At 39.2% G+C, this 15,629-nt stretch overlaps 1 protein-coding gene across 15 annotated transcripts in view; it reads right to left on the bottom strand.

Moving 5' to 3' along the window:
• rreb1.L (ras responsive element binding protein 1 L homeolog) overlaps nt 1–13,333 on the bottom strand; it is a 68,623-nt gene extending 55,290 nt beyond the window's left edge. For 2 of the 15 annotated variants that reach the window (XM_018267765.2, XM_041566283.1), the window contains exons 1-3: nt 12,553–12,913; nt 11,990–12,042; nt 1,432–1,491 (exon numbers count right to left, since the gene is read on the bottom strand). In XM_018267765.2, the coding sequence (XP_018123254.1) occupies nt 1,432–1,443 (12 nt within the window). In that variant the 5' untranslated portion in view covers nt 1,444–1,491; nt 11,990–12,042; nt 12,553–12,913. Of the gene's footprint in view, nt 1–1,431; nt 1,492–11,989; nt 12,374–12,552; nt 12,914–12,946 lie in introns of those variants that run through there. The other 13 variants (XM_018267770.2, XM_041566285.1, XM_018267766.2 and 10 more) reach the window with 9 other exon arrangements.
• Between the last annotated feature and the right edge of the window lie 2,296 nt (nt 13,334–15,629).

The following is a 15,629-nucleotide window of genomic DNA, read 5'->3' as shown; positions in this document are numbered from 1 at the left end:
ACAAATAAAAGGATCCTGCAGCAAACAAGGATGGAGGCAATACAGCTATGTTTTGCATCCCTACAGTAATAAACCTATTTTATATGATCGGTAGCATTTATTATTTCTGCTTTAGGGAAGTGCTCATTGCTTCTGCTAGTCTCCCAGATGTGTAAAGTCTTGAAGCAATAGTAATACAGGTATGGGACCTGTTATCCAGAATGCTTGGGACCTGGGGCTTTCTGGGTAACAGATCTTTCCGTAATTTGGATTTTTATACCTAAAGCCTAAGAGAAAATAATGTAAACATAAAATAAATCAAATAGGCTGGTTTTGCCTCCAAAAGACTAATTATATCTTAGTTTGATTCCAGTACAAGGTACTGTTCTATTATTAGAGTGAAAAAGGGATGCACTGAATCCAGGATTCGGTTCGGGATTCGGCCTTTTTCAGCAGGATTCAGATTCAGCCGAATCCTTCTGCCTGGCTGAACCAAATCCTTATTTGCATAAGCAAATTAGGGATGGGATGGAAATTGCATGACAAAACAAGGAAGTATAAAATGTTTTCCCCTTCCCACCCCTAATTTGCATATGCAAATTAGGGTTTGGATTCGGTTCGGTATTCAGCCAAATCTCTCGTAAAGCATTTGGGGGTTCGGCCGAATCCAAAATAGCGGATTCAGTGCATCGCTAACTTTTTTAAATTTGGATTATATGGATAAAATGGCATCTATGGGAGATTACATTTCCGTAATTCAGAGCTTTCTGGATAACGGGTTTTCAGATAACCGGTTTCATACCTGTATTCGTATAGAAATGAAATAGTGTTTAAGGGCAGGGGCACACAAAGCTACTGGGGGAGATTAGTTGCCCAGCGACAAAAATCGCTTCTCCTTCAGGCAACTACTCTCCCTGAACTGCCTCCCCCCCGCTAGAATATAAATCGCCGGCTGGATGTCACTCGGAGCGCTTTGTTTTCTGAAGTCGCCCCACAAGGCAAGTTCAGGCAACTTCGGAAAAACGAAGCGCTCTGAGTGCCATCCCACCGGTGATATAGACTGTAGCCGGCAGGAAGGCTTTTCGAGGAGATTAGTCGGCCGAAGAAGAGGCGATTAGTCGCCGGGCAACTAAACCTCCCTGAATCTTGGCATCTGTCTCTGCACTAAAAGGTGAAAGAAAACTAGGAGAAACTAAATATTGTCATAAGGGATGGGGAAATTATCATGAGTTAAATTACTGTTGGATAGATTAGCAGCATCTCCAAAGCAAGCAGACATGATAATTTAACTACAATAAAGATGTTAATCAAAAAAGGCTTTTGTCTAAACTTCTTTGAAATGGTAATTACTAGCAGGAACGTTATCTTATCACTAGTTCTTCGTGTCTGGTAAGAGTAGAAATTTGACATGGGGGCTGAGGGAAGCCAAAGAATAAGACAGTCAATCCTTACCTGATTTTCCATCGGTGAAAGCCTTCTTTTCCAATCAGCGGAGGGGGTCACGTTAGATTTCTGCAATTCATTAGTTTCCATTAGCAGCCAGCAGTCATTTCATTATCCCCACAATAGATACACTTTCAAAATTAATACACCAGGCCATGTCTTCATATTGCCTTTGCTTACTGTTTTTTCACAAAAACAAATTAATAATAGAATAACAGACATTCTATTGAATTAATATTGTTTGCAGTAGTGTTTATGCATAGCCATAACTATATTGTCAAATACAATGATACATATCTAACATAAGAACTTCAAAGTTTGCAGAGAAACAGTCTGCATGCTCCTCCTTACAGAACTACTGTACATGGAAAAGCACAATGGCATTGGTCCCGTTTACAGAACATTTCATTTTGATATCATGCATTTATAATGTCAAAATAATAAATATCATCTGTGAAGTAATTTAGAAATGTAAGTAGTGTCTACCTGCTGCCCATTTTGCGTGCAAACATTTGCAGTTTAATTGTGAGGGGGACTTGAAATTTTACCATTGCTCAACCCTTAACAGAGCGTTGCGTGTACAAAAGAACCCCCATGCTGTAAATTACGTGCATATTTATACACACAAATCCTCCCTTCCTAGGATCAGACAAAAAACTCCAACAGGCAGATTCAAAGGAGCCACACAAGAAAAAGTGTGTGCAGGAGAGTCCCCTAGCCTAGCTCTAATGCAGGGATCCCCAACCTTTAGAAGCCGTGAGCAACATTCAGAAGTAAAAGTAGTTGGGGAGCAACACTAGCATGAAAAATGTTCCTGGGTGCCAAAATAAGGGCTGTGATTGGCCATTTAGTAGCCCCTATGTGGATTGTCAACCTATATTGAGACTCTGTTTGGCAGTACATCTGGTTTTTATGCAACTAAAACTTGCCTCCAAGCCTGGAATTGAAAAATTAGCACCTGCTTTAAGGCCACTGGGAGCAACATCCAAGGGGTTGGAGAGCAACATGTTGCTCGCGAGCTACTGGTTGGGGATCACTGCTCTAATGAGTATGTTGCCTTTCCAGCATCTCACTACTATCCCATGAAGGGACTGTACCTCTCTGCTCCTGATGGGGGGGGGGGGCTTGCAGTATTGCACAGAGGATTTTACATGAAGCAGTGAAAGCTTGCAAAGTAACACTCCCACACATCTTACTGGCAGGTAATTACCCCCAGATTGCCCAAAAATAAAACTACAAAAAGATTTGGAACATGGTAAAGGAAAAGGTTTGCAGGCAAATCAGTTTTCAACCAAGCCCATTACATTTACAAAACACATCTCTGTGTTGGAATGTGTGCTCAGGTATTGCCCTTATGGTAGGCAAACAGGTTCAGGTCTGTTAACCCCAGTGTAGTCATGGAAACAAACAAGTTTCAACCCAGCACAACATAAGCTTTTCTGATTAAATGTAAAGCATTAGTATAAAAAGGCACCAAAGTCACTTACACAGAAGATGCTACTAAATTACACAATCACAAATGTCCAACTTCAATCCTCATATTCTTTCCTAGAGTACTAGCTCAAAAAACCTACAATCAAAATTGTGCCTGGAAGGTGAACATCATTTTTAAAAACACATCACTTGTAAGCATATGCATAGGCATTGCAGAAAAAAACTACTTTTATTTACATTATAAATAATACATTCTTTTTTGCATCCAACATCAGGTTCATTACTACTCCTTGTTCATTCACACAGACATATGTGCAAGGATATACACTGGTAGCTGATAAAACCTTGTTATAAGGCCACATGAAATTAGCATTGTTAATAAATACACAGAGCAAGGGCCCTCCTCTCAGGACTGAGGATGTGTTGTCGCAGGATGAAGATATTAGTCCAAAAAGAACACCCCTCAAAGAGGGAAATGAGTTCCCAAACAGGAAGAAAGGCAGGCGGTACAAATCATTCGCTACTATCTGACATCCTTTCCCCAAAGACAAGCATTAGAAAGGACTACAGTGACAAGTGAATTTCATTCAGACTTTATGACAATCTCACTTCAAGGGCAAAGAGTGTAACCTTCAAACATCAGTGCATATAAACACGTCATTTATTTCCTACTTGCACAATCTCGTGTGATACTACCTATAGGATTAAAAGATATCAAATCAATAAATACAGTTAATATTCTTATATGTCTTCCTTGAATGCATTTAGATTTTATCTTGCCCATGCACTTTTTGTTGATCTTACAACTCCATACGACCCATCTCCATTAATATGTTTAAACCTACCAAGGTAGCTTAAAAAAAAAAAAAAAAAAACGAAAGAAAGAAAGAAAGAAAGAAAGAAAGAAAGAAAGAAAGAAAACAAATTAGGCTTGCACAAAAGTACTGCAACTTTAGAAGCTAGCTTGTGCTTCAATAGAAGATGGAGGGGATTGTTTGTAAATTGAAGGGTAGCCAGGGACAATTATGCAAAATGCCTCTATAGAGCAGCACTGATATAAAGGTGTCTCCAACACCTTTTTATAAAATATTCACCCCCCCCCCCCTTTAAAGAAGAGCTCTGGGCAGCTAGTCCAGACTGGCTTCAAATATTTGTTTTTATTTTTTATTATAAAGCAGAATGACTACTACTTTTCTTTTGTACAGAGACTGTTACGAAAAATGTTAAACAGCGGTTTATGTAGTTATATATGTATACACTATTTCCCCTGATAAACTTTAGAAATTAGAACACGTACACTTTAGGAAGGACTCGTGATGATACAGTCTGCTCACAAGCTTTGACTGCCAGTAACGGATGAAAATGCTGAAAGCTGTAGTGTAGCAACAGCTAAGCAACTTGTTTTAGCTTAGACAGGCAAACAGCTACAAGCCCAAAACTATGCAGGTACCAAACAATTAATTCTGAAATTTTGTAATTCAAAAATGATATAATATTCTATGCCTTTCATTTAGTATGTAAACTCAATTTCATGAACAAAAGGCTCCCAAGGCATCATTAGCCTGGGCAACCAGAAAGCAGGTACATTCACAGTATGCTTTTCAGCTGCTCTGTTTGCTATGGAAACTCATAGCTCTAAATGTTACCATGTGGCCTGCAGCAGGCTGCAAAGGATGCAGGACTGTGCTCCATCTAAAGCTAATATAGAATTTATTTTTAAACCGAAAAAAGAATCTAGACAGAACTTGCAGAGGACTTCTATTCTATTCGTTAAAATAATCTAAAGATTTAACTATTTTTGTACATATAATTGATATAAAATCCAACTACTGGGAAATTGAAAACAACACTCAGCAATATCAGTCATTAAGCAGTTCTATTCCCCCCCCCCCCATCTGCAATGTTTTTTTAGGAAAGCCACACAATGCCTGTGGGGGGTTTCAGTGGAGCTTCTCCTCCCCCACCTGCAAAATAACCATGAAAGTCTGGAGTCTGCAGGTGAATCCCTGTCAGGTTATTCAAATACCTGGTCCCTGGAACTCTACATAGGCTCTTACAGCTTTTCTTGTGTGAATCACACTGAGCAAACAGTCTCCACCCGTCACCCACTGCTTTTATCTGAAGCACCTTTTCACTGAAATCTACCTTTGTTTAATGGCAGAACTCCTAACCTGAAAGCTAATGCACCACTGAAAACAAGGTACACAGGAATGCTTCTATCCTGCCAAGGAAAACACATATGCACAGATATGTGTGCGTTACAGCTGATGCGACTAGATTAACTATAGATGGGATGTGCACATTCTATTCGGATGCACACCAAATGTGACACTGCTCTTCCCCCATAAAAAATAAAACTGCTTTATATTTTTATTTAACCAGTCAGCAAGCAAAATATAGAAAGCCGTAGACCAATAATACAACCCACTGTTAATCTTCAATTACATCATATCTGCTGTCCCCATCCTTATCCTCTACATCAGCTTATTAATGTAGATGAAGCCATAACCAATTAACCCAAACTCAGCATGACCTGCAGTTTATTTCCCCTCCCATTCACAGTACTTAATGAAGCACAGTTTGATCAAATACCTTTTCAGCCCAAAGTTTACTTCTGCTAACAGGTTGAAAAACCAGTAGAACATTGCAGCTGAATCTCTCAAAATACTAGAAGAAAGGTGTAAGAAATATTCTAGCTCATATGTCAGCATATCTCATATAACTCATAAAATGACAGCTGAACAAATCAATCAAAACATCCATATTCCTAATTAAAAAAAACCCTATGTGCATGGCACACTAAAATGGGGGTTTCAGAAACATTATTCTGCCAAAAAAACACCTAATTGAACCTACAAAATAAACATATTAACATGAAAGATTCTGCGCCTTCATGGGACTGGTATAGTATCTATTATCAAGAATGCTTGGCACCTGGGTTTTTCCAGATAAAGGCTCTTTGAGTTAACTTTTAGTATGATGTAGAAAGCGATATTCTAAAATAATTTGTAATTGGTCTGCATTTTTTATTAGCTATTTAACTTTTTCAGCGGCACTTCAGTTTGCATTTTAGGCAATCTGGTTGCTAGGGTCCAAATTACAATAGCAATAATATATATGTAGCCTTACAGAGCATTATAAAGGGTAGCATTACAGATGATTAAAAATTAATATTAAAAATATAATAGTTTGCTTTAATATTAAACTGGTACACCTAGGAAGTGGACTATAAACATCTGGAAGTTTTTTGTTTGCAAACTCCAAATTACCCTAGAAACCATGCTTTTATTAGAATAAGACACTGGAATATTAATAGGGGAGGACCTAAATATAAAGATGAGTAATAAAAAGCAGCAATAACATTATATATGTAGCCTTACAGAGCATTGGTTTGTAGATGGGGTCAGTGACCCCCATATGAAATGTGGAAAGAGTCAGAAAAAATGCAAATTATTATAAAACTATAAAATATAAATAATGAAGACCAACTGAAAAGCTGCTTAGAAGTGTCCATTCTAGAACATACTTAAAAGTTGTCTTAAAGGTAAACCACTCCTTAGTCTTCTAAAAATGATATAAACATTATAATAATAAAAGATTGTTTTCCAATATGGATTCATGCAGCTTAGTTAGGCTCAAGTGCAAGGTACTGAAAAAAAACACAATTAGAATTATTTGCTTAAAGGGGTTGTTCACCTTCCAAACACTTTTTTCAATTCAGTTGTTTTTAGATTGTTCCCCAGAAATAAAGACTTTTTTCAATTACTTTCCATTATTTATTTTTTACTGTTTTTCCAAAATCCAATTTTAATGTCCCTGTCTCTGGTTGAGTCTGGTAGCTCAGTAATGCAGATGCAGACTATAAACTGTTACAATTTTGCAACATTGAGTTGATACATTTCTCAACAGCATCTCAGGAGTATTAGCAACTATTGTATCAAATTCACAGCTGCCTGTAGCGAAACCCAGGGATTCTGCTAAGCAGGGACAAAGATAAGAAATGTACCAACTAAATGTATCCATTTAGAACAGTTTACAGGGTCGGCGACCCCCCCCCCAGAGCGGCTTCAGAAGGTGAAAAATTACACATCACACTTCAATATTAGAAAAACTGTCACACATGTAAAATAGAAAATCACTTCTGGTGATCTATCTGAAAACAACTAGTTGTTTGAAGGTGAACCACCCCTTATAGATGGAGAGGTGGCTTTCCCGTAAATGGGGGTTTCTGGATAACGAGTTTTTGCATTCCTGGTACCATACCATGGTAATCCATTATACTACAAATGCTGCTGTCTATTAGGCAGCAGGAAAAACTCACTGCAAACTCCTGAACAGTAGGCTACATAAGTGATGTTAAGTTTGTCACCCTCCAGATGGTGTGTGTGCATTGCTACTCCCAGAATTCTTAGACAGCTGTTCACTTGTTGGGGGATATGGGGTGTTATAATTCACGGGTCTTATAATTTGCAGGTGTAAAAAAAGGGAAAAGAGCAACTTTGACCCTCTTTGTTTATAACCTATCTCAGGCATATTTGCATGATCTTGGCAAAAAGTCTCTTGCACCTTTGCCAAATTCATACTAACATGCTCCTCATGTGATGAGAACAAAATAAAAAGAAACAAATATGTGCATAAACAAGGTGACACTGTTAAAGTGCACCGTCACTGGAACTCATTCAAAGATATCTTAAGAAAATGGGGGAGAAAAAAAAGAACACAAATCAAAGTTGGATGCTTTGCTTTATCACTATGAGACAATGATGAGTCCCTGCTAAACATGTCGGTATCAGAAATATTTTCTTGGAAATCTGATAAACTCCATAGAATATAAGTGTTGATTAAGAGTGGTTTACGCAGAGAACAATTCTACTCACACCTCCATCTTATTGTGTGCAACAGACATCCTTTACCTGATGGCTGATAACAGGATCAGGGAGAGGTCCCACCCTTTGTCCCACCTTTTACTGCTTAACATGTCAGAACAATGATTTACTCTCCTAGTTTTTGTCTCAGACTGTTGGGTAATAAACCTGATGGGCAAAGTCTTCTCTTTTAGCTCTATGCAAGCACCATGAAAGTGATGGTACTGAATAATTAACTCTTTCTCTGCCAAAAGAGTTGCAATTTGCTGAAAACAGACATTTAGTTTGCTCCAAAGAAGAACTGCAAATGCTGTACTCTGCATTATTAACCAGGCAAAAGGAAATCAGTTTTTGCTTTTTTTTTTGTTTTTTTTTTTACAATGTAACCAATTAGCTTCAAAGCACAAACTAGGAATGCAGGGCGAAAGTGAGGCAATACATGGCAACATATCAGTTAAGGATCCTGTATTAAATGGGAGGTCATACCACCTTATTCAATAGGCCTCATCACACATTTTTTTTCATGTTTTCCATTTATAAAATCTGTAAATAATTCTAGAGAAAGGCAAGAAATAATGATTGGGTATATTATAAAGGGTAGCATTAAAGAAGAAAATTAAAAATATAATAAGGGAGAAAAAAAATATTTGCTTTAATATTAAACTGGTACACCTAGGAAGTGGATTATAAACATCTGGAAAAACAGCAAGTTTTTAGTTTGCAAATACAAAAATGATGTTTGAAGACCAGAGGGCAGGGATATGGACCAGAACATTTTCTAGTCTAATATGAGCCCACTCCATCCTCACTCTATGCAGAGATATCAGGGTTAATTTTAGCATACATCTGACTAGCTGCTTAGCAACACGTATCCTATGACCTTCAAAGCACCACCTTTGTTTTAAAGGGGGATAATAAATACAACCACCCAAAAAACTTGACTTTGCTTAGCTTTATTCATTAAAGGGGTTGTTCACCTTTAAATGAACTTTTACTATGACGTAGAGAGCGACATTCTGAGACAATTTGCAATTTATTTTTCTTTTTTTTTTGTGGTTTGAGAGTTATTTAGCTTTTTATTCAGCAGCTCTCAAGTTTGCAACTTCAGCAATCTGGTTGCTAGCATTCAAATGACCCTAGCAACCATGCATTCATTTAATAAGAGACTGGAATATAAAGAGGAGAGGCCTGAATAAAAAGATGAGCAAAAAAGTAGCAATAACTATACAGTTGTAGCCTTAGAGAGCATTTGTTTTTTAGATGACCCATTTGAAAGCTGGAAAGTGTCGGAAGAAGAAGACAAATAATTCAAAAACTATAAGTTACAAAAAAAGACCCAAAAAACAACAATAAAAAAACTGTAGTTCCAAATACACCAACTTCATTTGTGTCTAGATTGTAAGTTTTTACCACTTCGTTTTAAATGTATTGTATTGTTTTAATGTACATTGTTGTGTATACAAGAGGTACAAATAAAAACATATATGCATTTCACTATATGACAGTTACTGTTACTTCCTTGGTAGCAAGAGTTACATCCAAAGTTGCAGACTGTCCGACTCCATTCAGACAGTTGCAAACAGAAAGTTGCTCAACTACTTTGCAATTCAGATTGATGAAATAACTAGTGATTCTGGATTGCAGTGAAAAAGAAATTGAGGGAATGTTTACATTCTGATTCCTCATTCTTTGGCCAATGTGTGTACTAACAGAGGAACTGTAGCAACAAGGATGTACCTTATTCACGAAAAGAAGAAAGTGTGTCAGCTGAACCAGAGAAAGCAACATTAAAACTCCACTATTATTATCTGGAAAATCAATATTTTTGTAAGCCAACACTTAATTATATAAATATATACTGCAAATCCTTTCATAGTATTATAGTTACCATTATACTGTAACAGCAAACTACATGAATACAACTTGCATACAGAGGTGCTTGTTTACTAATAAATATCCAAAACTGCACCCACTGCTGTAACTGTAATGCACAGAAAACAATCAGCATTTAGATTTAATTAGTCAACTGCACGTTAGAATATGAAAGCACTGATGCAATGTTCTATTCTGGCTGTTAAATGAGCCCTGTAGTGCCTTATATTTATAACTGAGCAACTTATTTCTGCAGTGGAGAAAGTGTTATAGAAAATGCCCAAACCGTACAGAACTAAACACAACCAAGCTCTACCTTGGACAACATTTTACAAATGTAGCTTATAATTTACATCTTTTAAATGATCTTACAATTAAAATTTCCAACTCGTTTTACTTTTGGTTATTTCTATCTGTTAAGGAAAACTCCAGAAACATCCTTATCTGTTTACCCATAACTGAAGAGAAAGCTAGCATCCCTTTCTTGTTACACCGCGTCCTAATAGGTGCCAGTATGGGGTACTTAGGGTTTATCACATGCCTATAAACTCTTGGAGAAAAGAGATGTTAAGCTGTAGAGTGTAGTGAATACCCTACATCAGAAGCACTTCCCTCCCCTAAGTTAGTATAGAGTTGTATGTTGGTGCTGCTGTGCTGGCTATTAAGCCGTGTAGAATTTCGTAATGGAATGTGAACTGCTCATCCGGATCTGGGCTAGTTCTATCTCCTAACCAGTAAGGAGCAGGGGAGGACAGATCTGCTGAGACAGGAGAAATGCTTTCTCCTCCTCCTTTTATAACCCATCAAGGATGCCTTACAGAGGCGAAGTGAGCACAGGCAAATTGTGAACGCATTAAATAATTAACAGCACACGCAGACACACAAAATAGATCCCAAACAAAGTGATGAGTGTAACAGATGCAAGGAAGTCAAACTACAGCACATTGTCTTTCTGGGTGTGAGGAGGAAGCACCTCAAGCTTTTCAAAAGTTCTTCAATTCTAATCATCAAAGGCAAACTGAATTGTTAGGATTGTGACGTATCCTAATCTGCATGATGACTAGGATGAGTAAGAGTTTACACACAAGCAAAAAGAAAAGAGGGAAAAAAAAAAAGGAGTGCTGTCTCCATCTCCCTCCCAGAAAGCTGAGGCATCAAGGAGGAGAGGCAGAGGAGTGGAATAAAATACTCTGCCTCTTAGCAACCATTAAGGTCGCAGTCTCCTAAGAGACGAGTCTCAACTAGTTTTAACAACTTAAGTTAAAATAATACATTAAGGGAGGAAATCCTTTAAAAAAACACAAAAAGCTGATCATGAAAAACCCAAAGATTAATATATAAACAAGAAATCCTAAAACACTCGCAACAATACGCAGTGCAAAAAAAACGAGCATACAGAAGCCATACAATCAAGTTATGAAATAACTTCAGACCAACGAGCGGTCCTCGAGCTGCTGTTCAACAACTGGTGGACGGCCGCAAGTTAGACTCCCTTAAATTAAACAACACAAATCAGCCAAGGAAGACCAGCATATAACATAAATGAGCGTCTACGGGAAGAGGTGGATGCTGAGAGCAGCTGAAAAGGTTTAGAAGGCACCACCCCACAGCCCAAAAAGGACTGGACAATGCAACAGATTATGCCCAACTGTGTGAAAGGGAATTTATATAGGTCTATTGGAATATACAAAAAGTATTCTATACTGTAAAGGATAGCAAATGTGGCACGTTATGACATGATGCAAGCAAATGCTTTGCTTGTTTGTAATTTTGTCAGACATGACACTGTTGACATAAAAAAACCTGTCCTTCCAGCTTGCCCCTAAAAGTTTCAGTATACCACCCCCCATCTCTACTCCGATGCCAGACTCCTTCCTGTACTCATGACGACAGTAGTTCTAGTTCTGCTACGTGTGATCCCAGCTCTGATCCCCACTTAGCACAAGGAACAGATGCTAGCTAACCATCATTATAAATACACACTGCGGTTTTCCTATTTACCTGTAATACATATATATTAGGGGAAAGCTCGGTTGCTCTAGTCTTTCTCAACATACAAGGTTTGGAAAGTTTGTCAAGGCCAACAACAGGCACTCACCCCCACCTCTCTCCCACACAGCAAGTGGTATCAGCGAACGACGAGAGATACATGGTGGATGCAACAAGCACACGTAGAAGGACAGGGAGGGGAGATCAACTATCAGAAAGAGAAGCTTCGACCCCTGCATTGCACTTTAACCCCTTTTTCTGCCAGAGGCAGCAGTAAAGCATTGCATGACACTGTAATACTATTATATTTCAGTTTAGTGAAACTTTTAAAAACATAAATAAAACCCATCTTTATAAAGTAAAACACACACACATAAAGTACTTACAACCATCCCCCCACCCCTTACCTTAAAAAAGACTCCTTCATCACAGCTCCTGGCTGCCTGCTATAACCGAGTTGCTAATCAGGATTTAAAAAAAAAAAGTTTACACTCAAAAAAAAAAAAAAAAAAGTGATCTAGCGAAAGAAATAAAAGTTTGTGTGGCAGTGAGAAAGTTGGCTAGTCCTTCCTCTGCGAGGCCAGAGTGCTAAGAGCAGCAGCAGCACCACCATCCAGGATCTGCTAGTTAAAAATAAACTTTGCACTAGGAGGAGATGATCTGGCTGGATTCCTGAGCTCAGACGGTTTAATATGGATGAGCATCAGGTCCTGCAGGCAAAATGCTGCTCTTGGTACTGCTGCTGTTGCTGCTGCTCAATGCTGGTTGGTAGAGAGACTTTAACAAGGAAGGGGAAGGAGAGTTAAGAGGGCGGGGAGAGAGCGGAGGGGGGGAAGGGAGGGAGGGAAAAAAGGCAACATCATCTCCTCCAGCCCTGGGTCACAACTTTAGAAAAAGTTTTCTCCTATCACTTAACGCCATTGTTTTGCATCCTCCAAAGGGGGCACCTTGTTAAAAAGACATTACCTACCACTAATATATGAGGAGTAATTGATATCCATCCGCCGATACCTGATGGTAATAGTAGGTGCTCGCTGAGAATTCTGCTAAAGGAGGAAGTTTACTGAGTAGATACTGATGTGCAACACGCAGCCCTCAGTCCTCGCTATAACGAGGGCGCTGGAAAGTCTGAGGGATGCTTAAAGAAAAAGCCTCGTCTCATTTACATGACAATTTGCCCAGTGGGGGCGGTGTTGCATTGGGAGTCTGAGGAGGAGAGTTTTTTTTACCTCAACAGAGGATGAAAAGCTATACCTTAACTATAGGCAGATAAGCGTGTGGAGAAAGGCTATCTCTGCTGCCCATATGTTTTGATAAGAAAGTCGTGCTCGTAGGGGGTGTTTTCCCTTTAACAAAAAAGTTACCGGGAAGTGAAGTATTACACCGTGTGCGCAAGATGGACGCCCTTCATGTCAACCTCCTCTCACTACAACTCTAGCCCGGTCCTTCCCTACTGCAGTCTGTGTGTAAAATGTCACAGCTCTAAAGGTCGAGGCAGAGCACGAGAGAAAACAAATGTCCTGTCCAAGTGCGCAGGAGGGAGGGGAGTCTGTGGTCCCAGAATGATGGGGCTGCGGGATACAGTGTGGGAAGTCAATGAGTCGCACCTCCTCCTGAGTTGGAGTTTGGAGGCGGCCGAGCAGGTGAGGCTGGGAAGGGCGGGGATGTTGCTGAGCTGTGTAAACGCAGGAATGCGCCGGGGATGTGCAAAGTTCAGCCTGCTACAGCTCGTGTTATCTCTGCCACAATTGCTCCTTCAGTGAAGCAACAAGCAAGAGGCTACAAATGCACTGACCTCTCTCAAGTTTTCTGCAGGAAGGGGGAGCTGCACAGACAGGTAGAGCAAGTTGAGGCAGAGACGAGCAACCTTGGGATTCAGTTCCCAGCATCTCGTTAAGCGTTTGTTAAAGTTGTAGGTCCAAGTGCCAAAGGTTGCCACCAGGACTGAAAAAAAAAACAAAACTTGACTTGCTCCTTTATTACCCCCCTCCCTCCTATGTCATCTCCCTCCCGGCCTGATAAAGAAAGCATCACGTGCTTCATCTTCTGGGGACGTGTTACTACTGAGCCTGTGGTTCTTTTCTGGAAGTTCTGAAGATGCATCAACTGGAACAATATGTTTTAACATCTCCAAGGAAAGGAGATTGGCTTTACACACACCAGTGGTTTAGAACCGTACTCTTTTATATCCACTTTAATTCTTCAGGGAGTATGACTTTGATATTCTTAATAAATGTCACAAGGTGCAGCGCTCACGCCCAAGTATACAAATCAGTTACAGCTACATTGAATATGAATGGGATTATATATAAATATATATATATATAACTTGTGATAATGTATGTACTGGAATATTTAATACTAACCTGCAGCCTTCATTCTTATGTGAACTTTACATCCCATCATCCTCTGCAGGGCCAAAATGCAAAGCACAGTTGTCCTTAAAGTGCAAATACAACAACTGCGTGAAAGGGAACGGGTTAAACACAACTATGTCAGGAAGCTCCTACCTTTTGACAAGGCAGTCCATGTCCCACCTTTCTGCAATTGCCTTTACTGGTTCAAAGAGTGCCAAAACCAATGATCTTTAAGGTCTTAAATCCAAAGTTACTTATGAACTGCATTTTTTTGTCATATACCAGAGAACTGCCACAAAGGATGCTGGGTAATGTAGTTTTACAACTATTTAATTGTTTGACATTACTGTAAATCTAATGGTGAGTCTGGCATCTTGTAATGATCACAAAAGGAGCAAATACCTAGGGGCAGATTTACTATAGAGCGAATTGTCGGCAGCAACCCCTTCGCACACATTGCACCACTTCTCCAGGCGCAAATTCGCTACCACCACGCTAATTCACTAATATGCGAAGTTGCGCCCTGGGCGCCAAATGCTGGTGACTTTTCGCTAGCGTTACTTCAGCAGTGTAAGCATTTCATATCGAAGATGCGCTAGCGTTCGTTTGTGCCTAGCGAAAATATGCTAGTGGTCTTGCACTTAGGTCAATTTGCATACGGCGGGTAATTTAAAGTTGTATGGAGGTCTTTATTATAAATGGTGCAAATGCTTGAAGTTACCACTTTTTATTACAAATGTCCAGGGAACCTTAATAAAGACAAGAGAGGTAATATAATGCCCTACACACGAGCCCACTGTAAAATGAATGTTTCATATAATCATATGTTAGGAAATGTCTGGAGAAAACCGATTATCCAAAAAAAAGTTTGTCAGGACTTTTGCAGGCAATTCCGCTTCAGAAAAGGAAAAGTCGCCAGCGTTTTTGGAACTTTAATGCATTTTCAGCACACAGGATATGATGTAAGTGAGATAAGATTGAGGAAGATTTAGTTTCTTTTTAGCACTTCACCTGGTCTGAGGTGGTGAAGTCAACTCTGGTGAAAGAGGTAACGTTCAGTAAAATTTGCACTTTAGTGAATTTGCAGAGTAACGAGTGCTAGTGGCGGCCCCGTTTGCTAGTGGATTGGTGCCTGCGCCTGTTAGTTAATTGCCGATGTCCCTGCAGGTGGCAACGCTGGCGAAAAGTCGCTAGCGTCAGCCACTTCGCTCTTTAGTTAATCTGCCCCCTACTGTTTTAAATAAATCTGATTTTACTCTTGCTCTGTTGTGAGGACTCCTATGCTTCCATTAACTGTAGAATTTAGTAGGACAGCACTATCTATTTAATTATTAATTGGGTGCAGTTATAAAGAAATCTATGGAAAAAGCACAATCAAGCAGTATGGCAGCTACCGCTATGTAAATACAATTATGGACAACAATGCATAATAGGGAGACAAGGACAAAGCAGTTTGATACTTAACACAACCTGTTTCAGGCTTCAGAGGCCCTTTATCAAGTCTCAGTTTGTGTGAATAGATTGTATTTGTTTGGTTCATGGCTCACTATTGTGGGTTATTACAACAGCATTTACTAAGATAGATAGATTTGTGTGGTCTGAGAATTGGATTATTAGATTTTAGCTCATTTATGTTCCCTTAAATAGACATAAAGTTTAGAGGTATAGCAAATGAGGGATCATTTACGAT

The sequence above is a fragment of the Xenopus laevis genome, chromosome 6L, assembly GCF_017654675.1.
Source record: "Xenopus laevis strain J_2021 chromosome 6L, Xenopus_laevis_v10.1, whole genome shotgun sequence".
Lineage (NCBI taxonomy): Eukaryota > Metazoa > Chordata > Amphibia > Anura > Pipidae > Xenopus > Xenopus laevis.
The sequence above is the reverse complement of the archived record's forward strand: the minus strand, read 5'-3'. Positions and strand labels throughout refer to the sequence as shown.